At 38.7% G+C, this 15514-nt stretch overlaps 1 protein-coding gene across 1 annotated transcript in view; it reads left to right on the top strand.

Moving 5' to 3' along the window:
- The window catches only part of mybpc2a (myosin binding protein Ca), a 51145-nt gene that overhangs the window by 18621 nt on the left and 17010 nt on the right, over positions 1 to 15514 (top strand). Inside the window, exons 9-19 of the mRNA XM_085351837.1 lie at positions 455 to 624; positions 2167 to 2332; positions 9168 to 9274; positions 9376 to 9405; positions 10737 to 10876; positions 11119 to 11278; positions 12037 to 12141; positions 12307 to 12495; positions 12629 to 12763; positions 14517 to 14684; positions 15016 to 15104. Of these exons, the coding sequence (XP_085207963.1) occupies positions 455 to 624; positions 2167 to 2332; positions 9168 to 9274; positions 9376 to 9405; positions 10737 to 10876; positions 11119 to 11278; positions 12037 to 12141; positions 12307 to 12495; positions 12629 to 12763; positions 14517 to 14684; positions 15016 to 15104 (1459 nt within the window). The remainder of the gene's footprint in view (positions 1 to 454; positions 625 to 2166; positions 2333 to 9167; positions 9275 to 9375; positions 9406 to 10736; positions 10877 to 11118; positions 11279 to 12036; positions 12142 to 12306; positions 12496 to 12628; positions 12764 to 14516; positions 14685 to 15015; positions 15105 to 15514) is intronic.

Here is a 15514-nt window from a genome sequence, read left to right as displayed (position 1 = left end):
GTTGTACAAAGCCAGACAGTTTCTAGGCAAAATCTACAAAGATGTCTTTTGGGTTTTTGTTTTTTTGTTGAAATAATACACAGCAATCAAAGCTGTCTGAGCAATTAGGGGAAGCCTAGATGGGCTGTTAACTGGGACACTGTCTTCCTTGCTTCCTTCTTGTCTGCACTTTTTTGGACGTGGTTATTCCACTCAGAGATTTTTAGAGAGCCAAACTAAAAGATATGAGTATGAATGCATGCATTTTTTTTCTTTGCTATACACAGCTTTTTTTGGTACAGATATTGTACACAAAAAATCCTCACCTACTGCACAACTTTTTCCCAAAGCCTTTTGACTCCTGAAGGATCTCACTATCTACAACACTGCCAACATCTCAAGTATCAGTCCCTTTTCTCGCGTTCCTGTGCTAAAGTATTTCAGATGTATATATGTGTGTGTGTTTTCTTCACAGGATGAAAGATGGAGTGGAGTTGAATAGAGACACTGCAGGTTCAAAGTACAGGTTAAAGAAAGATGGGAAGAGACATATTTTGATCATAAATGAAGCCACTAAAGAGGATATTGGAACGTACTACGTCTATACCAACGGTGGGGAGTCAAAGGCAGAGCTGGAGGTTGAAGGTATTTGTCCTCCAGTCCACCAGTGCTTGAAAACTTGCTATCCAGGCTAACCGGGCTTATTGACAACAAACGGGGATCATGAAAAGCAAATAACAACATGATCATATATTATTGGAGCAATTAAAAATTAAACATTACATAATTATTAATTAAAATAAAAATTAATAATTAAAATATTAATGTTCTTAGATTGCAAAGGCCATGAAATCTGTGGTGCTGTTTAAAGTTTACAGACATGTATTTCCAGTATGACTCCTCAGTTAGAAACAAACTTCAGCACATGTTGATGTTTTCCGTCCTGACAAGCATGAAAAGCAACAAATTAGTCATTACTCATGTCATCATTAATTTTATTTCATTAATCTCTTGTATCAGTTGTATCACACTATTCGTCATACTAATTTGGTTTTACACCTCCAAAATTGATATCAGGCTTCAGATATCAGGCACTTACACGCTGTGAGTCAAACGAGTCCCATAAATTGATTATAGTGTGAAAAAATCTGTGTCCTTCCCCCTCAGATGAAGGATAGAAATACAGAGAAAAAAATAGTATAGTTATAGTAACTGCGAATTAGGTAGCTGATATAAACAAAGTACTACAGTCAAAGTGGCTAAAACCAGCATGGCTAAAGCCTATGAGGTAACGAAGGAATGCTGGATAATAGTTTTCCTCTCAGAGGCAACACTCCCCGTTTGTTGTCAGTGTTGCCTGTGTCACCGTCCAGTAATGTGACTACTGCTCAGATCTACTGTGAAGAAAGAGATGAGCGTGAAAGCAAAGGTGTTGATTTACCAGCTGATCTACATTCCTACCGTTCACTTGTGGCTGCAAGCAAATTGCAGATATAAGAAAATTAGTTTCTTCTGTACTGATTCTGGGATCTTCTAGGTCATCCAGAACTCAGAACTGCTACTCCATAGTGGTGGTTAGGGAATCCGAGTAGGATGGGTTCTTTCAGATAAAAGATGACCAGAAAAGCGGGTTTGGGGTGTCTATGAAATGGTTTACAAAATGTATGTATGGATTAGTTGTACTAAAACGAATGCATAAAAGGGGGAAAATGGCTAAAGACACGTTTTTGCGATCATGTTTATTGCTGCGGTGCAAGAGGCAGCCTAACATAGGAGTCTGTGGAGACTGACTCAGTTTTAGCCTCAAGTGCTCATTCACAGAACTGCAGTTTTGACGTTTGTGCAATGGTTTCATTTGGGTGTGGAGGTCGCTGTTAGTTTGTAGCAATGCCAGCATAGGTATATAGTAGAGTTTTTTTCTTTTAAAGAAAAAAAGGGGGAGGAAGCGATTCCTCCAAATCCAACGTTACTTTATAAATACTTGGTAATAATTAGGTTTCTAATGGGTAGTTAATGTAACTCAACACTAAAGATTGGAAATGGGAACACACAAATAAAATCCAGGAAGTTGTAATACTCAAGCGCAAAACTGTAACATTGTATTTGCACTAATTTTGCATGGATACACTTAATTAATTAGGCTTTTTTTTTAATTAATTAAACTTTTGATTGATCTTTGTGGTGCAGATAAGGAGCTGGAGGTTCTACAGAGCATAGCCGACCTGACAGTGAAGGCATCTGAGCAAGCTGTATTCAAGTGTGAGGTGTCTGATGAAAACGTGACCGGAAAATGGTTCAAGGATGGTATCGAAGTCGAGGCCAGCGATCGCATCAAAATTTCACACATTGGAAGGTATCGCTATCAGACTCCAGTGGGTTGATGTTCTGTTGTGATAAAACTGTTGTTTCCAGCTTGGCTACCTATCATGTACAGCTGCACGCATTATGACAACAGCAAACACACACACCCAGGCTCACAAAATCATATAGCTATGACAATAAACAGTTTGCTACATGGCTTGGAAAACTATTACCAGAGGGCTTTCTTAGTTGTTTGACCCATTTTTTGGGGATAGGCTGCAATCTGTAAAGCTCTAACCTCTAAACACCAGAGGTGGGACCAAGTCATTGTCTTGCAAGTCTCAAGTAAGTCTCAAGTCTTTATCCTCAAGTCTCAAGTCAAGTCTCAAGTAATGTCAGGCAAGTCAGAGTCGAGTCTCAAGTCACTGGTGTAAAAGTCCGAGTCAAGTCACAAGTCTGAAATTTTGAATTTCAAGTCCTTTCGAGTCTTTAAAAAAAAAAACCGAAAAAATAATGTTGCAGTTATGCTAAATGTAAATATTAGACCATGTAATTTTAAAATCTGTGTTTTTCTCAACACATGACAAAATAGTGAACTTAGAAAATATACACAAATTGTGAAATTGCACCTCTTTAAAATGCAGCTCAATTAAACCTAGCTCCAAGAATAATTTTCACCGACAGTTCTGAGATACGCTGCATGTTATTCTTGGATGCGGTTGTAGGACCAGCTTTAAAATCGCATGACAAAAATATCATACACATTAAAAAAAACTGTATCACCAACGTAGCCTGGACAACATTTGCTAGTTAGATGAAGTCAGCTATCTCATCTTAGCATATTTATTTCAATTCAATTCAATCTTTTTTTTTTTTTTTATAAATTTTATTTTCAGTCACAGCAGCATGTTAACAACAAAACATTGAACATACAGTAGTTTGCTGTTCAGTATTTACAATACCCCAAAAGATAACAGAAATAGAGAAGGAAAAAACAAACAAACAAACCAAAGAAACCCCTACAAAACAACAAAAAACAAACAAACAACAACAAACAAATAGAAAAATAAAATGTATAAGGGACATTCAGCGTACAGTTAGCTATGATAGCGATATAGAGATATGGTATCTGGTCATGATAAGGTGGTCATTTTAAATGTTTCCATGTACATCAAGAATGGCTGCCATGCCCTAAGAAATTTGGTGGTTGAACCTGCCAGTGTATATCTCATCTTTTCTAAATGTAAAAACCTCATGAGCTCCGCAAGCCACTGTTCATGTGTGGGAGGAGCTTCCTGCTTCCATCTTAAAAGTATAAGGCGCCTTGCGATAAGTGAAGCAAAGGCAATAGAATTCGAATAGCATTTTGGCAAAGTGATGTCTTGAGGTATCACCCCAAAGATAGCCGTTAGAGCAGAAGGCTCATATTTAACGTTATACATCTCTGACAGAGTGTTAAATATAGACACCCAATAGGTATGAAGATTGGGGCATGTCCAAAAGGTATGAAGGAGCGAACCTGTTTCTGCTTTACATCTGTTACACAGAGGGTCAGCTCCTGGATAGAACTTGGCTAACTTTTCCTTGGAGATATGTAATCGGTGTAGGACCTTAAATTGAAGGAGCCCATGCCTGGCACATATCGAAGAAGAGTGTACCCTCTGGAGAAAAGATTGCCAGAGCTCATCTGTTATAGTCATCCCAAGGTCTTTCTCCCACTGTGCTTTAAGGATGAAGAGAGAAGGAGATTGAAGATCTAATAGTATAGCATAGATTTCTTTAATCGCCCCTCTCTTATGAACGTTTATATTAATAATTTTATCCAAAGAAGTTTCCTCAGGTAGTTCCGGAAATGAAGGAAATCGACTCTTTACAAAGTGACGAATTTGTAAATAGCGGAAAAAATGTTGCCGAGGAACATTAAACTGCTTCAGGAGCTGCGTGAATGAGGCAAAAATCCCATCTACAAAAAGGTCTTTGATATTTCTAAGGCCATTACTTTCCCATATTTTAAAGGCAGAGTCCATCATGGAGGGTGGGAACATATGGTTTGAGCAGATAGGTGCTTTAATTGACATTAAGTGTAACCCCAACCTTTTCCTACATTGCACCTAGATTCTGAGCGAGTCATACAACAAAGGGTTACGTTTATAGGTGTATAGTTCTAATGGGAGAGCTGAACTCAACAAAGCTGATAGGCAAATTTTGCCACAATTGGATGACTCAATTTGGAGCCAAGCTGGAGTCTCTGTAGTAACATTACTCATCCAGTACAGCATATTACGAATATTTGCTGCCCAATAATAAGACTGAAAGTTTGGCAAGGCTAATCCACCCATTGGCCTAGTCCTCTGCATGAAATCTTTACGAATTCGTGGACTTTTGCCATTCCAAATAAATGCAGAGATATGCTTATTCAGTGTTATAAAATACTTATTGGGTAAGTAGCATGGGATACATTGAAATAAGTAAAGGAACTTGGGAAGTATGTTCATTTTGATAGAATTGACGCGGCCAATTAATGACAGTGGTAAATTGTTCCACCTCTGAAGATCTGTCTCAGTATTTTTAAGCAGCGGGACAAAGTTTCTTTCATAAAGATCTTTGTATGAGTGGGTAACCTTAACCCCCAGATAGGTCACATACCCTGATTTAACGCTAAATTGAAAACCTGAAAATGAAATCTTTCTGGCTATAGAGTTGACACAGAGAAGTTCACTTTTATGCAGATTTAACTTGTAACCTGAAATATTACCAAAACATTCAAAAATGGCAAGAGCACGGGGAAGAGAGCATAAAGGCTCTGACATATACAGCAGGAGGTCGTCAGCATATAAGGATATTTTGTGCTCCTGGTCACCTCTGAAGATGCCCTTAATGCAACTGTCAGCTCGCAGTTTAATCGCCAGTGGTTCAATTGATAATGCAAAAAGAAGAGGGGATAAGGGACAACCTTGTCTCGTACCACGGAGAAGTGGGAAATAAGAAGAGAATAACGAATTTGTTCTAACACGTGCCATAGGTGAGGAGTAAAGTAACTGAATCCATGAAATGAAATTAGGGCCAAATCCAAATTTATGCAGAGTATAAAACAGATAATCCCACTCCACCCGGTCAAATGCCTTCTCAGCATCGAGTAATAAGGCAATTTCAGGGGTTGTAGTTGACTTGGTGTGTAATATGTTCAAAAACCTGCGCAGGTTGAAAAAACCATGCCTACCCTTCACGAAACCTGTCTGATCTGGAGAAATTAACAATGGTAGATGTTGCTCTAGCCTGAGAGCAAGTGTTTTTGACAGTATTTTTAAATCTACATTTAAGAGTGATATAGGACGATATGATGAACACTCTAATGGATCTTTATAATTCAATTCAATCTTAATTGGCAGACTTCATGTCCATAAAAACAAGACAAAAAAAAAAAAAAAAAACACACACACACACAACACTCCCCCCCCCCCAAACACAAGGTATACACCATTAAATATATATATGTATATAAATAAGTATCTAAAACATTTGTAAAAACATAAAACCATAATATACATAAAACACAATTACTTAAAATAAATCAATAAATACACAAACACTTTAACCAGTGCTTTCTGAGACTGGATGAGTAACGGGAACCACTCACTGTCGGATCTGTGAGTGCTAAAATTATACTGTTACTCGAACCATCCAGTCGTTCTCTAAAATTGAACATTAGCTTCCTTAAAAGTGCTTTAAAAGTCCAAACACCCACAGCTACAAACATCTGGCTGGCACTACCACTTCTAGGTATCCTGCAAAGGATTCTCATCGCATCATTATATGCAACATGCAGCTTCTGCATGCTACATTGTTTGTAGGATGACCACAAGGGGGCAGTATATAGCGGTGTGCAATACGCTTTAAACAAAGCCACTTTAACTGGAAGTGAACAAAAGCTGAATTTGCGTGCAATAGTATTTGCCTGCACATAGAGCTTACACCGTTGTCTGTATATGTCATCATCATCATTCATTTGCTCAGTAATAAAGTGACCGAGGTATTTCACCTTTTTATGAACTTCAAGAGTTTTTTGTGCCAGTTTAAACAAAGGGAAATTTAGCTGTTTATCCTGCTTGGTTCTACATATCAAAACAGCACTTTTAGCAGCATTGTACTCAATGTCATATTGCACACCATATTCAGTACAGATATTAAGAAGATCCTGTAACCCAGCACTGCTTGGACTAAAAACAACCAGGTCATCTGCATACATAAGATGATTTATCAGTGCTTTACCTAATATACACCCAGTGTTACAGGCTCTCAGTTGTATGGACAAATCATCAACATACAAATTAAATAAAATTGGAGACAAAATCCCACCCCGTCTAACACCATTGCTGACACCAAAGGGGGCAGAAATACTGCTTCCCCATTTAACCTGCATGTTCTGATGAGCGTACCAGTAAGAGAGAATCCTCACGATGTACTGAGGAACTCCCCATCTCTTCATTTTATCAAAAAGTTTTCTGTGGTTCACTCGATCAAAAGCCTTAGAGGCATCAATGAAAGACATGAGGACAGATGAATTTTTAGCCCTGTACAAACTGACTATTTCCTTGAGTGCATATATGCACATGTCAGTGCCGTGCTTTGAAGCCAAACTGATTATCCAGAGAAGAGATGAACACACTAACTCTGTCAAACAAGATTCTTTCTAACACCTTAGATAAAATACTGGCTAGTGCAATTGGCCTGTAATTATCCAAGCAGCTCACTTTTGCAGCTTTGTCCTTCATAACTGGTACCAGTAAAATACACAGCATTGAGTCTGGTAATATGCCATGAATCATAAACCCAGTGAAACAGAGTGCTAAAAGAGGAGCTAGCCTTACACTAGCATGTTTTAAATGTTCTGCAGTGATGTGATCCAAACCAGAGGATTTATTATCAGACAACCTATGTCCTCATATGGTTCACTTTTTATACAGTTAAACAACGCACTGTAATGCTGTCTCCATAATGCTGCAATGTTATCTGCCCCAGAAACACCTTCAACAGTTGATGGTAGAGATGGTTTACAGTTATTAAGAGCTTTCACCTCTTTCCAAAAATCTGCCGTATTATTACACAGCATTTTCCTGGCCAAAGAATCTGCTCTTAGCATTTGCTCATTTTTAGTTATAAAGCGAACAGCGTACTTATATCTGGCATTCGCACATTTTTTCTGTTCAAATTCTGGGCCTTGTTTAGGTCTTCCAGCCATGGCCCAACATTTATAAGCTATGCGAGCTTCATCATGGTACATGGATACATGTTCTTTCCAGCCAGTTCTGATGTTAGGTTTCTTATGCTTATATTGTTTATCAAGCAGTGTGCCACTTTTATACAGAGCAGTCACTATATCATCATACATGGAGCAGAGTAAATGTTTATGCACAGCATTCTTACAGTTGACATCTTTGCACAAAATAGCTTCTTTATTTATATGCATATTAATAATCATACGGTTCTTGGAGTGAGTGCATACACTCATGAAGTTTAGTAACTTCCGGTCACTGCAACAAGTCCAGGTACAGTTTACCGACGGATGGGTGCAGGACCTTGAAATGCACCGTGTAGAACGAAAGACCATCGTACGTATCATAAGTTTACCAGTCTCACAAATCGTCGTCATAAATATACATTCCTTAACCGTTTATTAATATAACCTTTGAGCTCAACGGTAATTAATTAGTAGTGGAAATAATTTCTGGTTCATCACAGAAATGTAGCAGTGACAACAATACTGTATGCTGTAATCGCACTGGACAATTAGTGATACAAAAAACCTGTTTTATCCTGTGAATAAAAGTATATGTTTTTGTCAATGTACCATAATAACATAAGCGAAACGCAATATTGTGTCAGGACAATTCACTATTTATGCACAATAAATAAAGGAGCATAGCGCCACAATTTCTGTTCAGCGCCAGACTTGCTTGTAACCTATATCACCAGTTATGTTATGAAAATGACGTATTAACTACTAAAAAACACTGACCTTCGTGTAAATGCTTGGAGCAGACTAACCTGTGAGCTGGAGGGTTCTGGGACGTTATATTTGATCTTTGAATGGCTGCAATCCAGGCCATCCGTCGCGTCTTTGTTACTTCGGAAACATGGCTCGAACAATTTCTCTTCAACGACGTAATCCGATAACAACCGATCTCTTTACCCGTCGGCTTCCCGTGGCTGTCATGCGACCGGCTATTGCAGTTAATAATACAACAGCTTCTTGACATTTTTGTGTTTCTTTTTATCGCTGTATAACTGATTTTAATTGAAAGCCTGCGTGCGCTAGTACCGCTTGCCACGAGTTCCCAGAATCCTTTGCGGTTCTACCCGTGAATGACGTCACATTTTCAATCTCTATATAATATGCATGTTAAATTTTATATTTGGGGTAAAATATCAAGTCTTTTCAAGTAAACCGGTTCAAGTCCAATTCAAGTCCCAAGTCATTGGTGTAAAAGTCCAAGTCAAGTCACAAGTCTTAGAACATTTTTTCAAGTCAAGTCTAAAGTCATAAAATTAATGACTCGAGTCTGACTCGAGTCCAAGTCATGTGACTCGAGTCCACACCTCTGCTAAACACATAGACACGCTCCCTCAAACACTCACACATGGTCACACACAAACAACAAACAGACCCCAAGGGTCTGGGTTTTCTCTCAGTAAGCCCTCCATCAGAGCTGCCTATGGAAGGAGATATGCCAAGGTGACAGCGGTCACACAAGGTGAAAGCCATTTAGTAGCTTTCTCACTCTGCGATATTGTCTCTTGAAGTATGTTGCTAGGGCAACTGTCCTTTGCATAAATGCGGGTCATAACAACTGCTGTCTCCTTGGTAACATCTGGCGACATGTCCCCAGGATCCACAAGCTGACGATCAATGATGTGAAGGCTTCAGACGCTGGAGATTATACCTTCGTCCCTGATGGCTACGCACTTTCTCTCTCAGCAAAACTGAACTTCCTGGGTGAGAGCGACGTAAAAATCAAAATACCAAGCGGTTCTTCTGAATTCAACCTATAAGTTGCAAATTTGAATCTTCCTGATCTGTTTCATTTTTCCCCACAGAGATAAAAATTGAATATGTTCCACGACAAGGTAGGTGCTTTTTTAAAAGACAAAATTCATACTTTATACTGTCGTGTATGACATTATTGAGCTAATCAGCTGTTGAGAAAATATAGCAAATATCATATAAGATGCCACTGAGTGACCCTCTGAACAGGGAAATGGTTAAAATGTCCTTGTGCCCTTTTAAAAAAATCAAATAGTTGATCATTTATTGTTAGTGTAACACTCTTATTGATTGATGCCTAACCGTACGTTATAGTTAGTGGGACAGATTCTGTCTATGTCAGGTTTTCATCTATCCCAGAAGCACATCAAGGATTTCATTTCAGTTTTTTAGCGCAGACATTATTATATGCTTTGGTAATACAAATAGACTGGGTGACAGTTATCTGGGCTATCTCTAATCTTCATATGTGCAGGTTTTGTTTGGAGCTTAGCTCTGGTTGCTGCACTTATAATGTCCCTGAGCCATAAGAGGATTGGAGGGACTGAAAACCTATCACTGAACTTAACTGTATTTACAGTTTTTCCTACTGATAAGGGAACTCTGCTATTGTTACTCATACTATGCCAAATAATAAAGTAATAGGTAAACAAAAACAATTAAAACACAGAAGCATTTTACTATAGCAACTTATATTTTTTTATAATGGGTCCATGAGGTGGAGCATTTTCTGTAATTTTAGACATAGTGACAGATGTCTTATTGGCAGATTTACTTACATTTCTTAATCATAAAACTGAACAATACTGGTGAAATTGCACTTCCTTTTTTATTTAACCACACTCAGACTGATGCTTAGGTATGTCTGTAGTGCACTTTGTTCCACCTGCAACAACACCCTAGAGTTTACAGACGTACCCTGGAGTTCATTTATACATCCCTGCAGAAAGGTGTGAAGTTAAATCACAACAAACTGCTTTTTAGCTGCTGTTAAGTTGCTCCTTGCTCTCTGTTTTGTTCTCAAAATTGTGTGATCTTTTCATAAAATGCAACACAAAAGGCTCTTCTATGAAACAATTTAAAAATATATAATGAACTGAAGAATGTGAAAGTTGAAAATGCTCACAGCTCTGGAAAGCCATCGAGTAGACAAAAGCTCCAACTTGCTTGTTTGGCTTTAGGCAGTATAGTATGATGCTGCTCCAAATGTAAAACCCCCAAATCCCTCTAGTGGTTTTTTTTTTTGCCAGAGTCCAAAAAGACCATATATAGAATAAAAAAACAGTAAATTTAGTCTTTGTGCCACCTTTGAGACACCTTGAATCTCAAATATAAAAAACAAAAAAAGAACCAACATCATTGTTCTAAACTAAATGGTCTCTTTCTTCCTGTCTTCATCTGGTCACAATGAAAGATCCTCCCAAGATCTTCCTGGACACCGGTAGCTCCGGCGGCAAGAACAACATTACGGTGGTGGCTGGAAACAAACTTCGCCTGGACGTTCAGTTCACAGGAGAGCCGGCCCCCACTGTGTGCTGGATGAAAGGAGACCAAGTGAGAAAGAAATGGCTCTTATCCTTCACCTCGCATCACAAACGCGTCAGATATTTTATATGTTCTGCGTCAATCAGAGTACCTCGCCGTTAGTCATTAAACAGCACAAAAGAAGAATGAAACAACACTAGAGTGGGACGGTTGAATCACCTGTCTTTGTGGTGGCTGTCGTCATGCGACACAGTCCTCTTCAGCAATCTCCTTTTGTTCTGTCTCTCACTCTGTGCTGCCCTGTGTGGTAGGTGTTGTCCGAGGCTGAGGGACGGGTCCACGTGGAGTCAGAGCAGAATGTGTGCAGCTTTGTAATAGAGGGGGCGGAGAAAGCGGACGAGGGCCAATACTCCATCACGGTGACTAACCCTGTCGGCGAGGACAAGGCGGATCTCTTTGTTAGAGTTGTGGGTCAGTGGCTGTTTCTTACTTTTGCCTTTTTCTTTCCTTGATCCCTTTCTATTACTTCTGTCTGACTGAGGGCAATAGTTCCTCAGAGTTTGAGACTGGGTCATGGTAAAAAAAAAAAGGAAATCCATAATTTTCAATAGTGGTGCCATCTTTTAAAAACTCACATCATCTGAATTTTAGGTCCAGTGTCTTTGCAGCTTCTACCCAGAACAATTAACATATTAAAAAAAAACATATGTTTTTAGACTTTCACCTCAGATATTGTTTTTCATTAAAATACATACTGTAAGGAATTTGTCTGTCTCTTAATAGAACTAAGAATGACCAAGACATAATTTATATAATAAATAATAATTATCTAGTCTCTAGTCCAAGATGGATTTTAGGGTAAGCAATGAATAGAGAGCAGTGGATGAAATTACTTAAATAAGGGACATAGAAACATTTGATTAATAGTTTTTAAGAGTCATAAAACACACAGAATAGCTTGCTCTAACATGATTTGTAATCACCACTGATGTAATTTATTCTACAAAGTGGCAGTGTCTATATAGAGGTAATAAAAAAATGTAACGTTTTTCATTTGTGATCAGTGAAACATATGATGGCTTTACCAGTGCATTTGGTGTTGACTCCCTAAATCACATCTGCATGTTGTCTTACGTACTGTACTACATCAAAAACCTCAAACGCTCCCATTTCTCTCTGTGTTTCATCTCTCCATGCTTTCAATTTCTAACTGTAACCTGCCTCTCCAGATGTGCCAAAATCTCCTGAGAACGTCAAGTGCGCATCAGTTGGCGAGGACTCTGCCATCATCACATGGGACCCTCCCGCCTTTGACGGTGGAGTTGCCGTTAAAGGTACCCCTGAAACATGCAGCGTGTAATATTCACATCTGATGTCTTCCTCCCAGGAGAAAAGAGGAGTTTAAATTCCATTTTGTTTATTACATTGCAATATTTTTTTCTAACTGACTTGGAGCTGTTTTTAACGACTTCACCGTATGTTGATCCTGCTTCCTCGAGGGTACCTGATGGAGAGGAAGAAGATAGGCTCGCCCAGATGGACGAAGCTCAACTTTGATGTTTACGAGTCCACCACATACGAGGCTAAGAAGATGATTGAAGGTGTACTCTACGAGATGAGGGTGTTTGCAGTCAACGACATTGGCATCTCTCAGCCCAGTGCAAGCTCAAAGCCCTTCATGCCCATTGGTGCGTTGCCATTTGTCAGAATGGTTAATTAACAGAGGCTTTTCACACAATGCTCATTTTGAAGCAGCTTAACCTACCTTCCCATCCCATTATACCCCGTATTAACGTATTAATTAGCTCTTGTCTCTCTCAGCCCCCACCAGTGAGCCCACTCGTCTCACAGTAGATGATGTGACAGATTCTACCTGTGCACTCAAGTGGCGTCCTCCAGAGAAAATCGGAGCAGGTGGCATCGATGGCTACATCATTGAATACTGCAAAGAAGGAAGTAAGAATAACCAAAATGGATATCACTTTATACTAAGGATTTATTTTGGATTTGTAAGCTATAACTAACGACATTAGATAAATGTCAGAACTTTACAAATTGGGGATATTAACAGTAAATTGTGGGCTAATATATATTTATGCACCTTTGAGTTAGCTAGCAAGAGGAATTCATACTTACACCTGCTATTCTGAGTGTATGATTGTTTTCCGGCTCTCAATCAAGGCTGCATGAAATGCTCTACACGTGTGAAACACTTGTCACGCTCAGTGGTTGCCATCTTGGGTATGCAGCAGAAAGGAAGGGGCCACTAAACAATTTTAAGCAGGTTAGATAATCATTACAATATAAATGCTAACAGTGATATTTGCATCTGTTGTGTTTTGTGTATATACATGAATTATGTATAGCCAGAGGCATGACAGGCAGAAGATAGTGGGATGATCACAGTCAAACATTAGAAATGTTATTTCCTGAAACTGAAAAGTTTAACATGTTGGATTTAACACAACATTACCCCGTTGAAATTCATTTCCTTTACAAGTCAACTCATAATGTACTACATGGCACTGGGATTTTGCTGTAGAAACACAAACAGAGAGAAATGGAGGCTACAAGCCTGACTACTTGCTGCTTTTGTTACCTGTCTGCTGAGCTTTATCGTCACTCTTGGCTAGCTTTATGTTAGCATGCTGTTTGAGTAGATGCCTGCAAAGAGCCAAAGTTTTGGAGTATAATATAGTTGTTTATGTCCTGGAATTTCTTTCCGATGGAAAAAAAAAATCCATATCACTGCTCCTCAAAAGCTCTAAACCGCTCCAGCATTTTTCTGTTGTCATGCACGAAAAAAAATCAGCTGAACGCAGCACAAGTGTAGGAAGAAGTCTAAGGAGCTTGGAAAGAAAAGCGTTGGGACTTCTTTAAGTTGCTTGAAGACGTTTCACCTCTCATCTTAGAAGCTTCTTCAGTTCGCACTGCATTACTGAAAAATGTAATGTGATTACAGTAACACTGAACACTGGAATTTAGACACATTAGAAATCAGTCGTGCAAATGAGATTCTTCAAATCCTGGCAACCCAAAAATTATTCATACAAAGAGAACGATTGATCATTTGCTAAACCTCTCTGCCTAAAAGTTATTTATTATAGGAACTGTAATGGTCATGATTATTCCTTCGGTTAAAGTAATAAATGAGTGATATGACAAATCCTTCTTAAAACAAACAAACAAAAAAACATGACCAAAGGCAAAAGAAATCATGTGTTTGGTGTAATGTGAGAGGTACTTATAGATGCTCCCTTATTTCCCAAAGCATTGCCACAGCACACACATCCGCATGTTTGATTTGGCTCAGATTTTGCACCAGATGCCCTTCCTAATGCAACCTTCTCATTTATCCAGGCTGTAGGAGTACACTAGCTTGTGACCCCCTGAGAAAAGGCCACCTGAGGCTGGATTAATGTGCGCTATAGAAAACTGTCCAACTTTCTGCCTACTGTAATAGCAATCATCATTCAGCTATTTACAAACTGTATGTGAGTTTTTAAGATTAGTAGGTATAAGAAAAAAGTTTGAGTGAAGACGTATTTGCCAATGTGCCTGTGTGTGTGTTTTAGTGTTATTTGTATATCTGCCTGTTCACTGGTAAGCAATATTTATACGTGATTAATTTCTCAGCATTAATCTCAAAGTTACACACTAATCCTGGTTTTCTGATCTGTTTCTTCACTATTCCTACTATTGCTTTTAGGTGACCAGTGGGTGCGGGTTAATGAGGAACCGGTGGGAAATATCCATTACAGGGTGAAGGGACTCCCAGTGGGGGAGAAAATGCTATTCAGAGTGATCGCAGTCAACATTGCCGGCCACAGTCCTCCTGCCGTTCTCTCCCAAGCCGTCACTATCCGAGAGATTGTGGGTCAGAAACAAGCTTTAATCAAACACAGCATTTAATGAACACATTTGTTTAACAGCACTAGAAATATTTAGTGTATTCAGGGATAGACATCATGTTCAGCAACCATTTAGGATAAATCAGAGGGGAAAAAAATAATTTAGCTACTATAAATTTACTGCAAATATCGGAGATTTTTAACCAATAAGAGTCATTCATTTCTACTGTAACCACGCAAAGGAACATACAGAAAACCTAAAAGCTCTACATGTTTTACATTTTACATATCTATACACCCCCACATCACCCACTCTTTCACAAAGTTAACTTTTGCTTCTCTGTGTCCACCAACCAGAAAATCCAAAGATACGCCTGCCTCGGCGTCTGAGAACCAAATTCATCACACAAGTGGGCGAGAAGGTGAACTTGGTCATCCCCTTCCAGGTGAGTCTGGTTTTAGAGTTTTAGCTTTTACACTTCATTTGCAATATCGGGAAAAAAAGAGTGGACAATACAAGGTGCTCTTATGTGGTTTTTGTTTGTTTGTTTATTGTTTAACTGCATAAAATGCAAATGAGCAAGGTGCAGTCACAGGCAGTAAACAACTGTAAACAGAACACCAGTCTCACTCCTCATGCAAACGGCACATATTTCCTCTTCAAAATACAAAAACAAACAAAAAACAGAAATGAGATGTAAACAATCCTAGCAAATATTAAGAAATATACAAATGTTAGAACAGTGGTTCTCTAAATGTGGAGTGGGTTCTCTGGGTGGTTCCAGCATTTTGAGTTTTTGGAAATATGAATTTTTTTGTATGTTTTTATTTCTGTTTATTATTTAGGTTTTGATTC

Source organism: Diplotaxodon limnothrissa, linkage group LG4 (genome assembly GCF_057381915.1).
Source record: "Diplotaxodon limnothrissa isolate DT_005_m linkage group LG4, D_limnothrissa_male_GT1.1, whole genome shotgun sequence".
Classification (NCBI taxonomy): Eukaryota; Metazoa; Chordata; class Actinopteri; order Cichliformes; family Cichlidae; genus Diplotaxodon; species Diplotaxodon limnothrissa.
Note: the sequence above shows the minus strand (reverse complement) of the source record. Positions and strands in the feature narration are given on the sequence as shown.